Raw genomic sequence first — 23,875 nt, forward strand, 5'->3', positions numbered from 1 at the left:
TAAGACAAAAGGGCGTGTGCCCTTAAAACCCTTCGCACGCATCTTTCCTTCACTGTAACGGGCACTGGCCTACTCGTGAAAGTAGAATGTGACATGTCAAAGTAGGGGGTTTTCATGATTCTGAATCCATTCCAAGCATTAGTTTTGCACAAAAAACACTCCTTGGGCTAAAAACAGCAAGAGTCACTTGCCCAAATGTGCCCAAAATGGACAGACCTCATCACATTTGTGCTGACCTCGTCACATTTGTCATGACAGCTATGGCCGCTACATGCTACTTAAAGAAAATGTTATGCCTTATACGGTATAGGTTGTTAATGGTATGGTCACACGACTAATCAACGGGCAAGAAAGTAGAACGGGAACTAGATGAAAGAGACGAATATTAGGAATTGATGGAAGAAGAATATGGTAGAATTATGTATGGCAGAATTGTTCTATGAGGAGTGTAGTTATGAAAGACTCCATCTTATTGATGGGGAGGATAATTTGTATTTAAATGTGAGTTACCACTGGATCTATATATTCCAATTTTTAGGAGGAGATTCCCTGGGTTCTTCCAGAATTAGAGGTTTTCCAGTCTGTTCATGGAGTCTGGTCCATATTCCTCTCAGATAGAAAGTAGAAAGACCTTCTGCAATTGTTCTCTTCTGTGTGTAATTATGAAACATTCCTTCTTATGGACGGGGAAGATCTTATGCTGAGGTAGAGCTGGAGCTCGACAAAGGCTCTCTCGTTAAGATAGCCAAAGTTACCAAACATTCAATAGTATCAACTGTTAATATAGAAGAGCTTAATTCTATTCCAATCCTAATTTAATATTCAGACGTTTGAGGTTCTACCCACCGGGGGTAATATAGAGGGTATGCGGGTGCAAAGGGAGTGTCAAATCGAGTGCAAGTGAGAAAGTGAGTTTAACATAATGTAATGCAATCAGATAGGACTTTTCTGTTTGGATGTATGGGCTGTCAAGGCCAGAGAGTTTTTTGCCACTCAGTCAGTATGATGATGATGATGTCACGCACATACCCTCGTTAGACCAGTAAGACGCCTGAGGGCGCATCCGGATGCCTGGGTGACAGCAGACTGCTGGGTGAGCGCATCCGGATGCCTGGGTGACAGCAGACTGCTGGGTGAGCGCATCCGGATGCCTGGGTGACAGCAGACTGCTGGGTGAGCGCATCCGGATGCCTGGGTGACAGCAGACTGCTGGGTGAGCGCATCCGGATGCCTGGGTGACAGCAGACTGCTGGGTGAGCGCATCCGGATGCCTGGGTGACAGCAGACTGCTGGGTGAGCGCATCCGGATGCCTGGGTGACAGCAGACTGCTGGGTGACAGCAGACTGCTGGGTGAACGCATCCGGATGCCTGGGTGACAGCAGACTGCTGGGTGAGCGCATCCGGATGCCTGGGTGACAGCAGACTGCTGGGTGAGCATCCGGATGCCTGGGTGACAGCAGACTGCTGGGTGAGCGCATCCGGGTGCCTGGGTGACAGCAGACTGCTGGGTGAGCGCATCCGGATGACTGGGTGACAGCAGACTGCTGGGTGACAGCAGACTGCTGGGTGAACGCATCCGGATGCCTGGGTGACAGCAGACTGCTGGGTGAGCGCATCCGGATGCCTGGGTGACAGCAGACTGCTGGGTGACAGCATCCGGATGCCTGGGTGACAGCAGACTGCTGGGTGAGCGCTGGCGCTTTGGCATGGGGGGTCAGATCAACATATGCAATGAATTCTGTACTGGCCATATACTGTATGGAGCGTGTCTTGAGTGTACACTGTACAGGGTTTGATGTGTTCAGATCAACATATGGAATGTCAGAACAGGTCAGCTCCATATAAGGCAGTGTCTTGAGTGTACAGGGTTTAATGAGGGCCCAGTTGTGGCCGGGCCTTAATTTCCGGGCCTGATCTAATTTTCGCCGGCTGCCGGGCGCGGATGCACTAATAACTTTGGGGCAGGCACGTCTAGAGTTTAAAGTATCAGTCAAAAGGGAGACATCGAAGAGGAAGGATGGATGGGGAAGGATCAACATATGGAATGTCAGAACAGGCCAGCTCCATATATGGATATCTAAGGGTTTGAGGTCAGATGTACAGTTGCTGGCCAATATTGATGACATCAGGGTACTCCATCCCTGATGTCACGTGATGTCACGAGGCATGACCTTATATGGGTGACCAACCAACCGACTGACTGACGGGAAATGCACGATTTCATAGTAAATGAGCAAGGAGCTGGGGTAATGGATCTGTAACGATTACATAATCGTTACATCAGCCCCTCCAACACCTGGCTTTGTGTGTGCCCCCATGATGTCATGTGGCTGCCAAGTTTATGGAATATTTACTATGATGTAGTGGGTGCTCCCCAAAGGCAATTTTTTTTCAACATATTCCTTTGAAACGTCATGTCCACATGCTATCCATCCACGTTGTTGTTCTTTGCCTCCTTTCTAAAGCATGTCGACAAAAGCTGAACAGACTAGGCTTCAGACTTCCATATCTGAAACATCTTTTACATTTTCATTTCTGATTGACAAATACTTAAAATAAAACTCACTATTACAGATGAAAACGTACACAGTCACAATATAGACTTAGATAGACTTGATTTTGACTTGTCTTGGACTAGGTGGGCTTCATTAGCCATGTATGGCAGTCTATCAACTGTGTTTTTCAGCTATAGTCAACTTTGACTGACACAAGTATGGTGTTGTCCAAGGACAATTCTTTTTTTACAGTGATTTATTTATGCTATCAACTGACATGGTTGAGGAAAATGTAGATTTCTGCTCCGTTTTTCCCATGAAATGTGATTTTTTTTATAGTCGGTTTTTGACTGATCCACCCATCCATTGGAACAATATGGATTATACATTAGTATCTACCCATTACAAAGTTATGCCCATGCGGTGTAGCACTGCAATGGAAAGGATCAAATAAAAATACATCAAAAGACCCATTTTACCCATATTACCATATTACTATTACATAGACATTTCATGACTGAACTAAACAGGAAAATGAAAGACAGAGTGACCTTAATGATCTGGATTTACAAGAACACTTGACCACTTATCTACTGTATAGATGGACGTCAAATAAAAGGAGCGAAATAACCTTTTTTACATGTACCACCCTCAACACTACTGTACTACTCTTTCTCTCTCTCTCTCTCTCACACACACACACACACACACACACACACACACACACACACACACACACACACACACACACACACACACACGAACAACAAAATATCAATAATATCGAGGGATAAAAACGGATCTACAAGCTCACAATGCATTGCAATGTGACGTGTTGTGAGCTTGTATATTTTCACCATATTTGAAGTAGGGCTTAATAGGGTTAACTCATTAATGTACTGAAGTGGAGTCAAAAGTACAATATTATTTGTTTTAGAAATATAGTGGAGTGAAAGTCATACAGTAAAGGTGGTTGCACACTGAAAGCTATCACCAACATCCCACTAGACCCCACTAGACAGATAAAATGGACTCCGGGTTAGATTTCTTTTTTTATGCGGACAAAATATAAAAAAAAAAAAATATATATATATATATATATATATATATATATATATATATATATATACATATAAATACGCAAGTACAGTTACAGATACTCCAAATAACGTCCTCAAGTGCAGTGCTCAAGTAAGTGTACATAGTTACTAGTGTCCACCACTGGTACTCAGATGGCCATCCTCTCCCGCTGCGGAGAACTCTCAGTGGCGACGCCGGCAGCATCCTTCTCTGGGTCGGCCATACTGTGCTGGAGTACAGGATGCTGGCGGGACAGGGGGCCATGCGGGGGTCGGCGAAGGACAACAATGGGAACACTGCTGGGTCCCTGGAGAAGGAGGCAGCTTAGTTCCTCCTCCGTCGAGCGGACCACTGGAACCCCATTAACCTCCACGAGCCTGCAGGACACATTACTGTTCTCATGAAACAAGCACAAATACATCGAATGTTTCATTACATTCATTTTCATTTATTTAAAAAATATATAGTTTTTTCTTTTAGGTTTTATGACCTCAATTACACCCACACAACCTGAACTTTGAACATTCAGTGGATTTTCTGTGACACTGGGGTTTTCTCTGTGTGTTCTGAAGCCTTTTGAGCTGCAATGAAAACAGGCAAAATCCCTCAACAGTGACATCTGCTGGCAAATTGTTACATAATGGGATTTGTGGACTCATACATCACAGTCCACAGGAAAATCTGAGCACTTGTTTGAGCCAGAAAACCCCAGACCACAGAAAATCTACTGAATGTTAAAAGTTCGGGTTTTTTGGGTGCAATTGAGCTAAAAATAATAAATAAAAATCACACCACATCACCTGTGATTAATGATGATATAAAACAGTGTCAAAACAAACATTAAATTATCTTTATTGTTTTTAAAACAAACCTTATAGGACAAAAAATATATATATCTTTCTTTAAACAAATATATTGGGGATGCACGATATTGACATTTCAGCCGATATACGATTACCAATTAACCCATTAAAACCGGGAAAGCATCTGCGTCATTTTAGAATTTTGCGTTGCCTATTAAAAAATAGCAGATATACAAGCTCAGAGCACATCTGCTATTTTTGGAAAATCTTGAAAGTGAGAACTACTGCTTTAGAAGGCATTTGTGGAATCGATCTTGCATGGTCAAATGGACCGGTACCGTTTGGTCAAATGGACCGGTACTGTCTGGTCAAATGGACCGGTACCGTTTGGTAAAATGGACCGGTACCGTTTGGTCAATCAATCAAACCTTATTTACAGATCGGATAGGGAAAGGTAGGTTGTTCTAGAGCACGGGGGCGGCTGAGGCAAAGGCACGGTCGCCCCTGGTCCGTTTGGTTGTTTCGAGTATAGTTAGTAGTGACTGCTCAGAAGACCTCAGAGCCCTAAACAACAGTGCATTCTTATTACCTGATTCATTACCTATACACATATTCATTAAAACTTAAATGTAGTATTTTTGAGGGGTGTTTTTGTTTTAACACAAACATTAAATGCCATTGACAATGAATGGAGAATTTACGTCATGTGTCTGAGAAAATCGACATGTTACATGGCAGATGATGCACGATGATAAGAGCGCCCCTCACTTCACTCGGGTGTGATTTTTAAATTACATTTCAACTTGTGGACCCTTTAGAAAGCTTCCCCAGAAAATACTGACGGAATCGGCAGCCTTCGTCATCACAAAAGGCTTTTTCAGCTCTGCATTCAAACAAAATATAAAATAAAATATCGGTTAAAACCGATATCTTTCCGATGCGATTTTTAAGACCTATATTGAATGAAGGAATCATTTTCTACTGAGAGCCTCTTCCTCATTTTGATGAGAATCAGTACATACAGTAAATGGCTCATTACTGCAACAGGACAGTGCAGATCATTTAGACCTGCACTATAATTATTTTCAGTAACCCTACTACACCCAAGAAACTGTGAAACGATGGGTGCTCATTAACAAAAGTGTCTTAATCATAATTATCATCATTCTATCGTACCATCTCGTGCATTCAACGCAGATAACCGCAAAGGTCACAACAGTTCCACCAAAATAATTCAATCTTCCCTTTAGTTCCGCAAACAATATCAGTTGTTATTTGGCTCTTGGCAGAATCCTCGCTTGCAGGTAGAGGCAGGGCCCCCTCACTGCTTGCTAATTATAACAAATCACAAATGATATCAAAGACCTCACAAATGACAGGGCGTGAAATATTAAACTTAAGTTTAACACAGACTCCAAGCTTGTTAAAAAAGCCCCATTCGTTCGCTTTGTGTTTATAGTCGTCCCCGATGAAACTGTGAGAGGGGAAAAAATGAGCCTTTTATATTTTTTCACTGACTGTATAGAGGACTGGCAGAGGTACTGTGATCAGCAACCAAACAGCAGCGTTCACAGACAGCACACTCTCAGCTTCTGTCTCTGGAAGCCTACCGTCTACGCAGCAGGGGCGGAAAAAGTACTCTGATTTTTCTAGTTAACTACTTAAAGCTTCTAAAATGGTCCTGAATGGCAGTGTAGCCTACATGATGCATTCTTTTTTTATGCCATCAGGATCAAATCTCCTCCAAAAATGACCACTGTACAAGCTCACAAGTTGATCCAGGATCCAGGAGGATATTTCCCCCAGAATAGGGATGCTGGGGTTCAAGTGGTAAAGTAAAAGTACCAAAGTAATTATTTCCTAAACTGGTAAAACGTTTTGGAAAATAGCAGATCTATAAGCAAAGACTCACAGCGCGCCACAGTGCGTCACAACGCACCGCAACAAGCTTGTAGATCTGGGCGACACGACACCACTGTACCACAGAGAATGAATTAAGCATTCCTCTTGAGAATCATTGACATTGGCTCTCTGTTACTTCCCATTTGCGTGTGCACACATGTTCAGTGTGATGTTTGTTTGGCGATGCAAAAACATGCCAAAAACTGCATGTCTACATGCAGCTCCATTATCTGTTTGCCTTCAAGTTGAAGCATTACAGTGTTTTCCTGTGTCGGAGCCAGTCTCTGATGGGTTTCCACAGCTACCGGGCAGAGAGAGAAATAACGTATGAATTGGCATGGGAAATGAGTGATTTACATCGCTCTCAAAACTGGAAACTGGGAGGCTTTCGGAGGACACCAGCCCATGTGGAAGTCTTTGCTGCGATGCAGCCTGCTGATTAGGCGTGTCAACATCAATAGTCATATTATTGTTACATTATTTTAAGGCTTTTTCTTCTTTCTTTCTTTATTAGATGGCACAGCAGAAGGAGAGACAGAGAGGCGAGAGTCGAGGGTATGACATGACATGCAGATCCGGAGCTGGATTCAGACCCAGAATGTCGCCGTTATATAGTATGTCGTTGCTGGCGGGCAAAAACCTTGTATGTCCATAGTTGTTGTTTGGCGTTTTATTTATTTGTAAATTCATGCCCTACTTCATGAATCATGATATAAGAGTGTTACACAAAAGTCAATCTACAATCTACTATTTCAAAATGTTTTTAAAATAACAATAATGATTTTGTACATACAAGGTTTCCTTGAGCTACTGTACTCATGGTGCCCTTTAATGTCAATATTGCTGTATTATGTGTTAGTGAGTGAGCCCAGGTGCCACGAGCAGTTAGTGAATGTACGTTTGTACTGTATCACATAATCATGCAGTCCTATAGGGTTCAAAACGGGCCCATGGCCTGGGTGGCCACGTGGCTTTCTGCTTCCTCTCTCTCTGAATTATACCACCCTATAATGCAAAACTGGCACAAAGTTGTATGAATGAATGAGAAACACATTATTCACCAACTGCAATGAACGTATAGCAACGCAAAAGAAAGAATAAGTCTGCACACCGTTTTGAGAGCTCCCCAAAAACTTTATTTGCCAAGGCAGGGGAAAAATATACCTGACGAAGGCCACAGAGGAGAAATATACCTGACGAAGGCCACAGAGGAGAAATATACCTGACGAAGGCCACAGAGGCCGAAACGTTGTGTTTTTAAAATATACCTGACAAAGGCCACAGAGGCCGAAACGTTGTGTTTTTAAAATATACCTGACAAAGGCCACAGAGGCCGAAACGTTGGGTTTTTAAAATATACCTGACGAAGGCCGAAACGTTGGGTTTTTTCCCCGCGTTGGTAAACAAAGTTTTTGGGGAGCTCTCAAAACGGTGGGCAGACTTATTCTTTATTTTGCAGTCGGTTCTTTTTGTTCGAGCACCCGTTGAATTAGCCTGGGATGTGCGTGCATCTCCTGACCACGTATAGCAACGCACACATGAATTGCACAAGATCCCTTATGCTGCGTTCAACACGGGTGCGACACAGATGCAAAAATACAGTCTACCATTCATTTTCAATGTAAGCCAGCCGAAGATAAAAGATACAAAGATAAATTAAAGTTACACATGCAGCTACAAAGCTACAAAAAACGTTCCGCTGGTTTCAACTTCAGCTACAAAGATACAAAGCTATAAATATGCTGTGTAGCTTTGTATCTGCCAGTGTGAATGCAGCAGTATGCAATGTGCAACATGGCACAACATAGTGCATCATGTGCAAGACCCACTGGGAAGAGACCTCGGGGCAGACCAGGGCGCAGATGGAGGGATTACATCGACTCACTGGCCTTGGAACGCCTCGGGATCCCCCAGGAGGAAGTTACTATTGTTGCTCTGGAGAGGAATGTCTGGAGCTCTCTGGTGGAGCTGTTACCCCCGCGACCCGACTACAGATAAGCGGTTGAAGATGGATGGATGTGCAAGACAGTTCAGTAGATGGGCTGTGTATTAACCATTAAGACAGTTCAGTAGATGGGCAGTGTATTAACCATTAAGACAGTTCAGTAGATGGGCTGTGTATTAACCATTAAGACAGTTCAGTAGATGGGCAGTGTATTAACCATTAAGACAGTTCAGTAGATGGGCAGTGTATTAACCATTAAGACCTGAAGACAGTTCAGTACATGGGCAGTGTGTATTAACCATTAAGACAGTTCAGCACATGGGCAGTGTGTATTAACCATTAAGACAGTTCAGCACATGGGCAGTGTGTATTAACCATTAAGACCTGAAGACAGTTCAGTACATGGGCAGTGTGTATTAACCATTAAGACCTGAAGACAGTTCAGTACATGGGCAGTGTGTATTAACCATTAAGACAGTTCAGCACATGGGCAGTGTGTATTAACCATTAAGACCTGAAGACAGTTCAGTACATGGGCAGTGTGTATTAACCATTAAGACCTGAGGCCCATTCTACAACTGCCTTCTCAAACAGTAGTTCTCACACTTTCTAAAATATTTTTTAAATGTTCAAAAAAATAGCAGATGTACAAGCCCAGCGTGGCACGAAGTGGTGCACTGTGAACTTCTATTTTTGAATAGCCAATGCTATAAAATCTAAAATGACAGAGATGCTTTCACGTTTTGATTGGGTTAAAGGTGCATAGCCAAGATGAAATAGATAATTTCTTCTTGTTCAATGACAGGGGTCTCCCCGTCTCATATTAAACACAAAATAAATGTTCGGCATCAATTTTATAATGTTCCATAATGACAGTTACAATTTTGTCTGTTCACTCTTGTGTTAGATCACATCAAATTACACTTGTTTATCCTGTATTGTGTATCTACAATTGGTACCCCCACCTAATTATTTCTTTCTGTTTACTGAACAACGAGAGATGTGGAGACGATGTGGAGATGTTACTGGAAAAACAAACAAAAACTCTATAACAATGTTTCTCAACCTGTGATATGTACCATCGGCGAGGCCCCCTCTGGTGGTATGCAGAGGAATTTCCCCCAAAAATAAAAATGAACGAGGACTGAAATGATATCATGGAAAAAGTAGTTTTGCTTTCCTTTTTTTTGACGCAGAGGTGAGAACACGCCCCCAGCGCCCACAGCGTCCCAGGACCTTCTAGCTGTGAGGCAAAAGCACTACCGACTGTGCCACCGTGCCCCCTAGTTCTGCTTTCCTGTATTAATACGCTGCCAGTGTGTGCTGTGTTTATGTTCGGCTTATATAAACGTGTCGGCGATGCGTCCACGATATCAACAGATCACAAGTTCAACAAGCTAAACGGTGGCAAGATAATAAACAGCAGAGTTAAAATGATGAAACCGTGGCTCAAAACTAATGGAACTATAGCCTATTGTAAGTATGGATCAAGAGGAGAATTTTTTGACCAGCAGTGCAGCTCTGTAACTGAAGTGGTGGATGTCTTGGACCACAAAACTTGAACAAAGCACAAGCAGTTGGTCCAGGAACGCCAGTGAAATCGCACGCAGCACCGGTAATTGGTGCCATTCAAATGGCACAAACCCACCAGTTAATATGACTAGACTGGTGCCCGGCTGTAGAGCACCAAGTCGGTAACGATTAACCATTATGGAGATTTCTGTATCTGTCTCTCTGTGTCCCTTTATTCCTATGGAGTTCTGTGTCAGGCATGCCCAAATATGGAGTGTTGTGATGTCAGAACAGGCCAACTCCATATATGGACCCTGGGCAGCTACCCTGTGCAGAGCCTGGGCAGAGGCCTTTTGTGGCGGTTCTGGACATCCGTGAGTCCGACCTTACTCGACACCAGGCACTGCACTCCCGGTGGAGGTGTGGAACGCGGTTTTTTGAGGTGGTACTCAGTGTAAAAAGGTTGAGAACCACACTGCTCTATAGCAATAATTACTATCCAAATGTATAGAGCATTGTAATACTTATACCAAAAAATATAATTAAATTGCACTTGCACCCCTTTAACCCCTGAGAGTGTATCATATGTACATTAAGTGTACTAGTTCAAACTCACATAGAGATTTGTCATTCTCAAAGTGGGTGCCGTGACACAAGTCCAGGCTGTGGTGCCGCAGAATACTTTAGAGATATTTGGAATTCATCAATATGACTTCAGTTTAACAACTTAAACCCTCTATACTGTACCTAGTAAGATGGACCACCAAACCTCGCCCAAAATAGACGATCTACAAGCTTACAACGCGTCACAGATCTATACTATTTTTGGTGAAATTCCCCCCAGCATAGTGTCGTGATGGAAACATACTGTATCTTAGGGGGAAACATTTACATACAGAATTCACACACCGTAATATGACATAAATGTTAGGTTCTATCTATAAAGTAACAATGTAATTCAGGAATGCCTTAATAATAATTGTAATATTAATAATAATAATAATAATAATAATAATAGCTTGAAGTTATATAGAGCCTTTCATGAACCCAAGGACACTTTACAAAATTAACCAACAAACATGCAACAACTTGAATGAGAAAGTTATTTACAAGGGGTGACTTGAGACAAAAGCGATCGAGAACCACTGATATAGAACAGTGGTTCTCAACCTGTGGGTCGGGACCCCCAGTGCGAGGCGTTGTGTTGTGAGCTTGTAGATCGGCTATTTTCACAATATTTATCTGTGGAACCGAAAATGTAATGCCTCAACTCCTACATTCCATGTGCTTGTCAGGGTGTGTGTGTGTGTGGGGGTCCCCAGTTCAAATAGGATTCTTTTTGGGGGGGTCGCGGCGTGAAAAACGTTGAGAACCACATGCTATATAGAGGGACTACCTGTCATCCAAACAGAGGTGAGAGTTGCTGGCCACCTGAACCACCACCAGACCGCTACCCTCCATCCGGCGACAGGTGAAGGCATACCGGCCGTCCGGTCCTTGGCTCTCCTGGACAACCAGCAGCATGGCAGGACACTGAGGTGACACCAGCTGGCCCAGCGCGCCGAGGGCTGCGGAGCACTCGCTCTGAGACCTCCTCTGCAAAGCACAGCCCCACACACACGTTATACACACAGTTATAGAATGCACACGTGCACATGCAAGGGGCAAGGGCACACACACACAGACAGACAGGCAGGCAGACAGGCATTGCTCTCACATACTCTAGACTCTCTGACGCTTTGTTTTGCGTCGTATGCGCGCATAAGAGATGCACATGAAACAATTTCCATTTCGCAGCGCCGAGGAAACTCCTCGCCTGGACTAGCTTCTTTTACTTTTAGTGGTAAAACTAAAATGATCCTCTGATTGTATGTCTCCGTGGAAATAAAACTCTCATTATCTTTGCAATGAGCAATTTAATTAAAGGGCAACGCGAGAGTTATCGAGAACATAGAGTTACAGCAAGCTATGGAGAATAATGCCACTGGCACATATTTGTGCTCATGAGCTGATTACAGACTTAAATCATGTCACAGAATCGTGTTATGTCTTAATGCCCCTGCAATGTGGCAGTGATTTATGCAACGTTATTCCCTCTGAATGGCGACCTGGAAGCTTCAAACGGCACCACGTGGAGGTCACGAAGAGATAAGTCTGAGGGTGCGTCAGGGCCTACAGACCACCAAGATGTAATGATTAGCTTTGGAAAGGGATCACACCGCAAGTAGCTTGTGGGGCACAGAAATAACTTGTGAGTCTGACCACTAAATTCCAACGTTCCCTCCTCCGCCCCCCTCCGCACACTCTTCCCTCCCCCCCCCTCATGGCGTGTGAATGCCTTGCAGCGCTGGATGCCGCCGTGCTCAGGGTCAGGGGTCAAAGCTAAGGCCTCTTTCTCCTCAGACACAAGGGCCAGACAGGATATCTCCACGGAAACGCTGCAGAGGCCCCTTGAGGAGCATGCTCTAATGTGCATCATTTTCTCTTTCTGGTTTCCCTCGAAGCTGCAACGGGCACATGGCGAGAGCCCAAAGAATTTTCTCTTCATATTCTCGTTGTTTATCCAGTGGATCTGGCCCAAATCCTAGCCTACCTGTGCCAGACACAAGACATTCCACATACCCCAGATACACTCCAGACGCTAACAATGCTGTGCAAGTTTGCAATAACACTGCTATAGGGATCAGGGGCGGCCATTGTCGCATGCACGGCCAAAGGCAGAGGAGAAGGTGGAAATAAGTCGTGTGTAGGAATAACGATAGAAAGGATATTAAAAGGGAACCACTCCCATGGCATTTTCATAGAGAGAATTATTTTGGCACTGTCAGGGGAAGTTGTTGAAACATGAGCCTGTGGAAGGACTTTGTTTGATCCAGTGTGAGAAATGAGTCACTGACAGGCCAGACAACGTAGATGCAGGCTAAGTGGAAAGAATTACACTATCATTTCTAATGACGTTTTTGTAGCAGCACGATGGTCAACGCTGTCGTCCTCAATGTAAATGTCTTGACGGCTCCGACATCAGGGTTCTCTAACACAGCCGACCTTGGGGGAGAAAATGGAGGCTAGGATAATAGGAGACAATCTGACCACAGGGAGCAATAGAGCACGACCGCAACTTGTATCCTGACTGTTCATGGCATGGGAACTGGAGACACCCTATATCCAACGCCACAGCCTTCCTAACCTCAGGGGTATGCCACAGAGCAGAGGTGGCAAATTGTTCTCAAAAAATCGATCCATCTTCAAAGACCAATGAGCGAGGAGGCTGGAGGGAGGGAGGGAGGGAGAGGGAGAGGGAGAGGGAGAGAGAGAGAGAGAGAGAGAGAGAGAGAGAGAGAAAGAGAGAGAAAGAAAGAAAAAGCAATTCTTCTCATTTCCCCTCCTTTAACCATCCGTCTGAAGTTGTCGTCGTTTTTCTTTTGTGCTGTCCAAGTTAAACTGCTTATTTAAAATCATTTCCGCCATTTGCTGCCCTTCCTTCCCTCCCTCTCAATACGTTCCCCCTTCCCCCCTGGCCTCTTTATTGATGCTCTCCAGTTGCGATAGATCCCCGAGATTAGACGGCCGATGATGAAATATTTCCTTATTGTCTGTAATGCGGGGCAGCCTACGAGAGCAAACACGGGGCGGTCTGCTCCTTATTAGAGCTCGCGTCTCCGTCAGTTCCCAGGCTGCTCCTCTCGGCCCTGACCCGTGTGTTAACTCTGATTAGGTCATATGATAAACATTAGCGCTGCTGCTTTTCCCACAAACTCAGCACCTTAAAAAAGAAGGAGAAAAAAAAAACGGTGTGGCCCTCGGGCGGCAACGTGACACGGGGCACCTTTCAAAGCCGAAGCCGCGTGTGTCCTTTCATGGCACCTCGTTAGGGCTTCTCCAATGGGATAAAAGACCCACATAAAAAAAAGCCTCCTCTGGGGATGGTTGGAGATAGTTTTACATACGCTGGCCCATTTCTCCCTCGCGCTCTCCCAGTGGCTTTTGTCACAAACATTCCATTGTTAGTATAGTCACAGGCTCTCGGGTGTCAGCGCTAAAGATCACTTTCTCAGTAAAAGCGCATGTCCGGCCAATGGACGACACTCGGGCCTGCATGCGTACCCACTCTCACACAGCTGCTAACTGCATAGCTTAATGAAACTGGGTGCATTTGAATAGAAAGGATTGTGTTTGTCACTCAAGAGAACAGTAAAATCTGGATCAGAGGTGACAGACACAAAGACGTCAAGTAATACTAGATCAGGATGTTGCTATCGCCCTCCCAGAGTCAGCTAAATCTACTGCAGTGACAGTCTAATTCAATGAACAAGAACGTAACTGTCTTTGTGGTTTCATGGGAAGGCCATGACTGCCACCAAATGATGACTCATCAAAGGATAAAACACAGGAATATGTCAACCTATCTGTACTCGAGTTCTATTTTAGGCCTGCCTACATATGACCATAATTGTACACCCAGCTCTTAGTATCTCTAAAACGGTTGTAGAGACAGATAGTCTTCTTGGGATGATGGAAATCACCTTCTCGTGGCTGCCCTGCAGAGCATTCTCTAGGTGAGACATCTGTCGCTTGAGGTGCACAAGGGAGATCTCCTCCTTAAACACCTCACAGTTCAGCTTCATTTTGTCAAGAAGACGAACCTCCAGCCTCCTGCATGGGTGGCAAGACAATATAATTTCAGCAAAGGTCATGAGTGATCGCCTGCTATTAATCTGTCCGTTTTCTTTTTCAAAGAATAGGTCAGTGCCGCAGAGAATAAATAGAAAACTAAAGCTTTGTTGCATGACACTTTGAAGGTGAAATTGCAACATGTTGTGTGACGGTTGTAAATCAGGCTTTAGGGGAACACCAGTGCCGTCGTTACGTATATGCGCAATAGAGCGTCGCAGTCCCGCCCCCTTTCCAGACCCGGAAAATAATTCCTTGTTAATTTTCCTCATAGACTTTTCAAAAAGTATTTATTTAAAGACGTTTACGCTGTGGACAAAGCTAACTCGAGTTGTGACAAATCATGACAATAAACACAATGTTTTGTGTTTATTGATCAAATCATTTGTAAGAACATCATTAAATATATATATATATTTTTAAAGTCTATAAGGAAAATGAACGGGGAATTATTTTCCGGGTCTGGAAAGGACTGCGACGCTCTATACGCACTGCGTGTAGAGCAACATGCTGAGGGGGGGCAACAACATGTGCCAAGCCGGCCTTCATAATAACAATTTTTTCCGCGGCTCCGCCGCGTAATAACGAGCAGCCGTATGTGTGTCCTCGCAAACGGCGAAAATAGCCGATCTGAATGAGGAAAGTAAACGCAACGCTCTCGTCGGCAGCACAAATATCCTACGAGTAGGGCAACCAAATGGTCAGCTACGTCCCCGGGGAACACTATAGGATGCACATCGACTGCACCTGTGTGATTATCAGTGCAGCCCAGCATTGATTGGTGGTCAGTCTGAGGTGTTACTAAAGAGTGTTGTTTGGCTTATGCCTCATTCTGAAGAAGACTGTGTGTCGAAACGTTAATCTATAAAGCCTTGACTGGGAGCTTTTGCAAAGTCACATTAGGATGCAACCATTTCTAGTAGTGTAGTGCATGGGTTTCAAAGGTGGGCTGGGTCAGTCGTAGATACCTACTAGACATACATAAATGGTAAATGGTGCATTTGTATAGTGCCTTTATCCAAGGCGCTTTACATAGATGCATTACATTCACCCATTCCCTACATAGACAGTTTATAATTATTCAACCCACTTATTCTTGTGAGCAGCAGCATCGCTGATGTTCTCCCTGAGGGAATGAAGGCTCTGCCTCTTATCCCTCAGTTGGCTTTCGACCAGTTCCAATTTCTGCTCCAGTTCAGCAGTGCCAAGCCCTGCCACCTCCGCCTCTCCATCCATGCTCTTCAGCTCTGAACAGAAGGCCACCAGGCCATGGTGGAGTTCTTGGACCTTGGAGAAAAGGACATAGTCAGATTTTAGTCAATGACGATGAATGAGCATGCATACGTTTCCATGCAGTTATGAAGGAACTGTTAAGTGATCACCGGTGCTGAATACACAGGGTAGCAAAGCTTCTGGGAACTAGGAGGCATAGCATACCTCTACATCAGTGGTTCCAAAAGTGGGGTCCGGGGACCCCCAGGGGTACCTGAGGGAGTTCCAGGGGGGACCCATCTATTTTGTTCATGTTCATAAAGTGCTAAAGTGTTTAAAGCAGTGGTTCCCAAACTTTTTCATGTCAAGGACCCCCAAATTGACACTACTTAGCCCGTGGACCCCCATTTGAAAAGATATGCCAGGGACCCCCATAAGAGAAGACGTACACATTTAGACGTCTACATTTAGACGTCTACATTTAGACGTACACATTTAGACGTCTACATTTAGACGTATACATTTATTTGTTATCCGTGTTGCGAGGATGAGGGGGTACCTGGAAAAATATCTACCCCAAAAGGGGTACCTGGTCCAAAAAGGTTTGGGAACCCCTGCTCTACATGCTCTAAACCCTACTGGTGAAAGTCACAAGGACAATTTGTCAGCCTTCTGATTGGTCCCTGACTCTTTCTGCCTTGTTCCGCCCTGGTTTATGTTGAATTTGCTAAAACATCATTTTTGGAAAGAAAACTAAAAACAAACATGATATTCCCAGTCACCATGCTGCACCTGTGATGTTCCTTTTTACTGACAACAAATTTCAAATAAGAATTGAATGCACAGAATATCAATACGAAGCAACTGAAAAAACGCCTTATTTCAATGGTAGTGGATGGAGAGAGAGGATTTTTGTCCAACCACAAAACGGCAACCAATGGGTGCAAAGAGAGGCACAGCTACGGACAGGCCTTGACACAGGGTGAATAAGCAGTGACAAGGGACAAGGGACTAACTTTAACAAATGACTGGGGGTCCAGTATATTGGGTGGAGAACTGGAGATACAGTACAGACCTGAAGGATGACATTCTGTAGAGAGTCCACCTGTTGATTTAGCTCCATGATCCTCTGTTCTTTAGCCGGCTGCTTCACTTGGCCATTCTGTTTACCATTCTCATGAGAACCATTGACTTTAGGGAGTTCTTGAGAGTCAACACCCGGTGGCTTCTCCTACGATGCACAAGCATAGAGTATAACGAGCTGGTTGATACCAGCTGCTACAGTACTATGCATGATGATCAACTTAACTGCCTGTAAATCTACCTTTTTACACAGGTGCAGCTCCAGTTGTCTGTTCTCTGATGCTAATATCAGCAGTCTCCCAATCTGTCCATCTGGTGACAGTTCCTCTGAGGGACCTTAAACACAGGGAATAGGTAACTGTCATCGATAGTAGTTGGCATGTAGATAGGTGTGACAATTCGCCTGACGCACGCACGGGTACAGTAGATAGTACAAATGTGTATCATTGTGTATGTCACGCCTTTGTTAGAGTCTGGTATTCTTATTTTGCTTCTGTCTTTCAGGGGGATTCTCCCCAGCCTCCATTTGGTGTTGGGGGGTATGTGGTGTTGGTGGTGGCTGATTTAAGGCAGTCCCACTCGGCCTGGGTTAGGTTAGTCTAATCGATGCACACGGGATAAATCAGCCCCGGTATGACAGTATGATTCCATCTCCACTGGCTTGTATCATCTTGCCCAATAAAAAAAGAAGGAAAAAGAAAACGCTGTCGTCTTGCACACCTCCCCAGAGTAACCAACCACCGACACCACCTTACGGAGACCAGATCCTGAGGCAGTAGGCCAGGCCAGCTGGTTCAGTACAGAAACTCTCACGTCAAAGTAAATTAGATTAACCATTTATTGCAATACATTTCAGATTACAGTTAAACTTGCCGTTAAAGGCTCCACTGTCGGAGATGTTCCCTGAATTCTGCCTAGGCAGCATGCTTGAAAACCAAAGGAAGGGAACGTTGAGCAAAACCCCCCATAGGGATGTCTCGCATAGCCAGACAACTATTCCACAATCTCTGAATGCTATATAGAGTCTGGAACTACACCTCCTGAAATCAGAGTAAGGAAGCTGCCATTTCCGTTCACGAAAATGTATTTTGAAATATCTTTGGAGCTTATTTTTTTATTTCCTTTTCTGCTAAGTAACCAGCTATACATACATGCTTAGATGATTTCTATTTATATTAGGATACATTTGCACGACTGTAAAGACGAAACGGAAGTGGGGAGTCTCCACTTCCGCTTTATATTTTACTAGTCATGACAGCTCTTTCGTTGCTCCAGTCTTCAGACTGTATGATGAAAGCATTTGGACATTGCGAGAGGCAACAGTCTGGTAACGCGAGACTATATGCTTCATGAATCCTTCCCCACCCTCAGATAGGCACTGTCGACTTCAGCCGTTGCATGGTCCTCACTAATGTTCATGATAAAATGCCACAATTTCTTTTTACTCTGTCCGTGTCTCATATGAGGTCTGTGGGCCGTTCAGAAACCCATCCACCATCATCCCCATCATCGATGGGGAATCTAAGCTAATAGAAACGGCAGGCTTTCTATTCCTGAAAAGTTGCAATGCAAAAAAGGAAGCCATCGTTCTCACAAGATCTAAATATTTTGAAAATAATCTTGTTTAAAAATAAAAGTCTGGTCCCCCAGACTGCTGGGGCTGGTAGCCAGAATGCTGACTTCTATAGTCAGGCTCTGTTTCTGCACCTCGCCAGGGGTACGTCGCTGCAGTCCCCTGCTTCACTGTCATTTTCTGTCTGGCTCTTCTGTGTCATATGGCTGCACATCAGGTGTCAGTGTGGCGATGGGCAAGACAGTACAAGCAAGAGCAGATGGAAGCATGCTGTCAAGACAAAGGCTCTCTCCTGAGTATGTGCGTGGGGATGGCTGATTAAGGGTACGGTCACACATGATCACACATGATGGCAGGGGAGTGGCCAATGCATGCTGAGGCATCAAACACGGCAAAGTTCAACCTGAGGGCACGCGACAGTACGTGATACGATTTTGTCTCGTAATCAGAAGCTCCACCCCAATTACCTCGCATAGAATGGTGTGTGTGTGAATGAGACACGGTCGTTTCACTCACGACTGTGTGGCGCATACCCTTATCCTGACCTGGGTGCATCAGATGCACAACAGGTGTGTAGTCACAGCACACCCATTGAGCACAGCGGTCTGATATGAGAAATATACAATTTTGCAATCAGCTGATTTGCAACACCTGTGGCAAATGTAATTGACTGTACTATTATATTTAGCAGAAGCAATGCTTTTTAAATCAATTAAATAATGTTTTGTTAACTTACTTACTTGTGAATGTGTGTGTGAATGGGTGAATGTAATGCACAATCTCTGTAAAGCGCCTTGGATAAAGGAGCTATATAAATGCACCATTTACCATTTACCACTTTCTTCACTTCATACAAGGACGTGTGCATTTCTCTTACACACAGAGAAACAAAATGATACAGCAGGTAAAACTAAAAAAAGTAAAAAATAAGAGTATGGCGTGCATGCGTGCACGGTGTGCGTGGCGTGTGCGTGCGTGTGTGTGCTCAAACCTTGCTTGTCTTTCAGAATGAAGAGATCCTTGTCCTCTGTCATTCCAAGCATCCTGACACACGACTCTTTAACCTTTCCTACTGTCGTGTCCTTTGGGGTTCTGAGATGGACAATCCGCTCTGAGGCTGCAACACAACAAGGCACTATTATCAGAAGTAAGAAGCACAAGCAAGCCTGCCTCAACAGCGTGTTTGTCTGATGCAAAATGCACATAGGTGTCATCTACTGTAACAGTATACAGTACATCTGAATATGGGTTTCTGGATGATCTGGATGGGTTGGAAGCCCCAATGTCTACAGTGTATACTCATAGCGCGTCGTATTGAAACACGCTCTGGGCTTGTAGAACGCACAATGAATAATATGACAAATATCAAATACTGTCTACAGTATATAGGATGTCAAGACTGACCCTGCACAGTATAGGTTGACACTGAATAAGGCCAATGCAATGACTTGAATGTCTGAGAATCTTTATATTTTTGCCAAAGATACCAGGGCAAGGATAGACATTGCTGATGCTGGCTTTTAAACGCCAGTCAGTATTCAGACTCCAGCCTTAAAATGAGCATAAGCCATTTAAACAGGGAAAGCATCTGTGTCTTTTTAGATTTTAGGGTTGGCTAGTTTGTGCTGCGAGTACATCTGCTATTTCTTTTTAACTTTTTTTTTTTTAACACAAATCTTCTCTTCTGGGGGTCTCTGGCACAAAACATTTTCATATGGGACAAAATATATATCAATGTGGGTTGGGTGTCTTTTGTCCATTCCAACAGAAAGCATTTTGAATTGCATCTGCAGAGACTAGACTAGAGAAGCCCAGGGCAGTGCTTCGGCAGAAATGCTGGATGTAGAGAGTGCTGCTGAACATGAAACACATCGCTGGGAACAGGAGCGCTCCATAGTGCATCTTTACCATAGAGATGCATGGCAGAAAAGCACTAGCAGCTTTAAAAATAAAACAAGAGGCCTGGCCGTGGCTCAGCGGTCCAGGCACTTTGGCTGGTAATCCAGTCTTGGCTGGTAATCCAGTCTGGCAGTGTGCCGTCAGTTCGACTCACGATCCCGACGGCCTTTACGGCATGTCACCCCCCCATCTCTCTCCCCATTTCCTGTCAGCCTACTGTGATTCTATCCCTCTGAAAAAATACAAAATAAAGGCAAAAGCCACAAAAAATATATTTGGTCAGGACACCTGCACCCCAAGGTCTTGCACCCTAATCAGATACACATACAGTACCATTAATGGTAATCTCTATCAGCTGAGGGTTCTTCTGTGTCATGAAGCTTTGGCTCTTGTTTCTGCAACGAAAGGGACAAAACTGTGGCTTGTTGTGTTTATCTTTACTGCATAATATGGTCTTAGTCATAATGTGTGCACGTGGGAGACTGCACCTAAGCTTCAGGGAAGAGCGGTTCATGTTGAGGCAGCTCACATGGGGAGAGGACCTCGACTTGCTCATCGACACCAAAGCCGCGGTGAATCGCTCAACACTGTTGGGTCCTATGGTTTCTATGGAGAAATGACGAGACAGAATCAAGAGTTGACTCATGTGATGCTTCACTGACTGGCACATGTGCGTCTGTCTGGGTGATGTCATAATGATGTAAGCGTATACCCAGGAGAGAGTCCACTCTCTGAGAGATGGTGCTGGGAGGGTGGAGCTCCTTATAGATGGCTGACAGAAGAAGCTCCTTATCTTCCACTGTGGAAACACGGAGCAGGTCCAGAGTCTTTGCATCCACCGAGGCTATGTTGGCTCCACGCAGACCTGCCTCTGAAAGAGGGATAGGTTGACTGATACACAGTACATGAGTACAAGGACCTGTTCGTTTTAACCAAGCACCTCGTTTGGAATATTAACAATTCTAAAGAGACATCAGACTTAACAGCGCGAGGTAGTAATTATATCTCAAGGTTTTACAAATCTGCGACATACTAGCGTCATGTCCAGGGGGGTGTACTTGTACATCAAGCTGCCTCATGCTACAGAAACAGGAGATAGGCTTCTGCCCTATGGGCATACATATCATTTTGGAGGTCCTTGACATGAAAGAGTTTGAGCACCACTGATGCAGCAACATAGGTTTTCAGAAAACTAAACCAACTGGATTCAACCCCATTCAACCCCCCCCCCCCCCACCACATGAACCACACCCACTGCATGTAACAGCACCAATGTAAGCTCCTGGATGCAAACCCAGGTCTCCTGCCTGGGAAAACATCCACCACTCAGGCAATGGGGAATCCCGCTGATATTAGGTTTCTGAGCTTCAAGCTACACAATCATTTATTATCCAGAAACATAACGAACCCCGGAGATACTTAATGAAGGCGGTCATATCATCTACCATAGCAATTTCCATTCAAAGGTGTAGCCAAGTCTTCACATCCTGAACTAGTTACAGCTCTTCCTTGTTTGCAAATGCTCAGAAGGAAGTTCAGAAATAGTTATTTTTGGTGTTTGGTTGGTAAGATGATATTCTGCTGAGTTGGCCCCACGTATAGGAATAGGAATTAATGAAAACAATAGCACACTAATCCTATTAGTCAAGTATTTGTTCATGTGTTTATTTTGTTCCTTCCACAGTACTTTGTTTTTCAGCGTGGTTATTACAACATACCAAAGAATGATCAAAATTGTGTTCTGTAAACTGTATAATGATGTACATCAAAAGTGTTTTGGTTTGATTTGATTTCTGTAAATCACATTGTCAGTGTCTGCCTGGAAATGTGTACTGGAAACAGCATTGAATTGATTGCACAACCAAGGAGGGGAGCCAGGCAGCAGAATGTGTGTTACCTCTGATGAAAGGGAGGCATTTCTGCAGACCAATGTTGATGAACCATTGGCAGACCTCGTCCGTGTTCAGATCTCCGAGAGTTTTGACCACTGGCTGCTCCTTGCCCTTTAGAGACATAAAGGATACAGGAACGCTGCATTTCACAAACGCGTGTTTACTTGGAAGACAAAAGTGGTTGCTGCAGGATGAATGTGCATCTCTTGTGGCATGTCACTTGTGACAAAAGGAAGATATCCGTTTATGCGAAACACTGTCAATTAAACAAATACACATCACACACATGACACACCACAACCACAACAGACACCGTGCAAATCATTTTAGAGACAGTGTCCGGGTTCTTTTATCTGAACTGCCTCCGAACTCGCTCTCTACTACTCCATTATATCAACCTGTGTGTCTTTCATAGGAATGTGCATGTTATGGTACTAAACGCACAACATCTACCACAAATGATGCCACTGGGAGCCACCATTTTGATTTGCTGGTATGGAAAGTAACAAGAAAAAAAAGAAGAAGAAAACAAAAAGATAAGCCTGATGCATGGACAAAATGGATTATTAATCCATAAACACGGTTAATAACATGTAAATGTATCTAATTTAGGCAAGATACAGTACCAGCACAAAGCCACACAGTACAGAACAACAATGGCATTATGTTCTCAACCTAAACACGGTTTTCTGTGAGGTAGAGATTTACCGTTTAATTGAACTCCGATGAACAAAACTGTGGCATTCCCTGCATGTTGCCAGTACAGGCCCCATGGAGTTTGGAATATATTAGTATTAGCCAAGTTCATGCAAGTGGTCTGCCTTGTCTCAGTGGTTTTACTCTTGTGTTGTTAGGCAGAGAGACATTTTGAAAATAACCACTATTACATTGTAATTGACCAAAATCTAATTAGCAATCCATAGTATTTATCTAATTTGGGGATACTAGGCAGGGTTTTACTCCAAGAACATGTTGTACAAATTATTTATACTTAATTCATGGGGTGCTTGAGGGAGAGAATATAGGAGATAATGCATGGAAACATGAATCATGTAGGACTTGAGCAATTTGTTTTTGAGGAAAAAAAGAAAAGAGAGAAAAAGGGGTATTTTCTTTCTGTTTTGTGTTTTAACTAACACATGGATTGCTAAGGATACCAGCAGTCTAGCTTGGCAAATCCTGGACAGGGAGACTAAAATCCTGAGAATATTTGCAGAGTCATTGCTTTGACAGATCAAGGGGAGTTGGGAAATATAAACATATTCTGTAATTGCACCAGCTTTGGGCTGCGTGTTGATGCCACCCTGAAGGGGCTGCTTGGATGGGTTACAGTACCTTTTCACTGAAGTTTCCATTCTGATCCTTAGACTGAGGAGGAGGCATATACGACGCTGGATGCACAGCAGCGGGGAAGTGAGAATTGTGAGATTGAATGCATTGAGGTACAGCAATGGAATAACAACATGTATCCTGGGTACGAAACACACCCGACGTAGGCCTATTAGAAATCACATAAGAAATACACTGTATTCCTGGAATACTTTGTCACACTGTGTACTGTACGAAACAATACACTTAAAGGACCACTTCACCACTTTTCAACCTATCTTCATAATGTCCTATCCTCACAAATGTTTATGATAAAATACCACTATTTTTTTCTACTCAGTCTGTGTCTCATAGGAGGGCTGTGGGCAGTTCAGAAACCCGTCCACCAGTGACATCATCGTTAGGCATATTTTATTTATTTTACAAAATATTTAGGGAAATATTCAGGAATAGAAAGCCTGCGGTTTCTATTAGCTTG

At 43.9% G+C, this 23,875-nt stretch overlaps 1 protein-coding gene across 1 annotated transcript; it reads right to left on the reverse strand.

Moving 5' to 3' along the window:
* Window positions 1-3,724: 3,724 nt before the first annotated feature.
* On the reverse strand, window positions 3,725-23,451 carry LOC308328796 (uncharacterized protein; the record flags this gene model as incomplete). Its single annotated transcript, XM_080782906.1, has 12 exons — window positions 3,725-3,953; window positions 11,135-11,334; window positions 14,262-14,391; window positions 15,500-15,696; window positions 16,697-16,852; window positions 16,946-17,040; window positions 19,269-19,394; window positions 20,510-20,571; window positions 20,665-20,782; window positions 20,889-21,047; window positions 22,074-22,179; window positions 23,404-23,451. 12 exons carry the CDS (start codon window positions 23,449-23,451, stop codon window positions 3,725-3,727), a joined length of 1,626 nt encoding a protein of 541 aa, XP_080639032.1.
* Between the last annotated feature and the right edge of the window lie 424 nt (window positions 23,452-23,875).

This window comes from Protomyctophum bolini (assembly GCF_963924005.1).
Source record: "Protomyctophum bolini genome assembly, chromosome: 14".
Lineage (NCBI taxonomy): Eukaryota > Metazoa > Chordata > Actinopteri > Myctophiformes > Myctophidae > Protomyctophum > Protomyctophum bolini.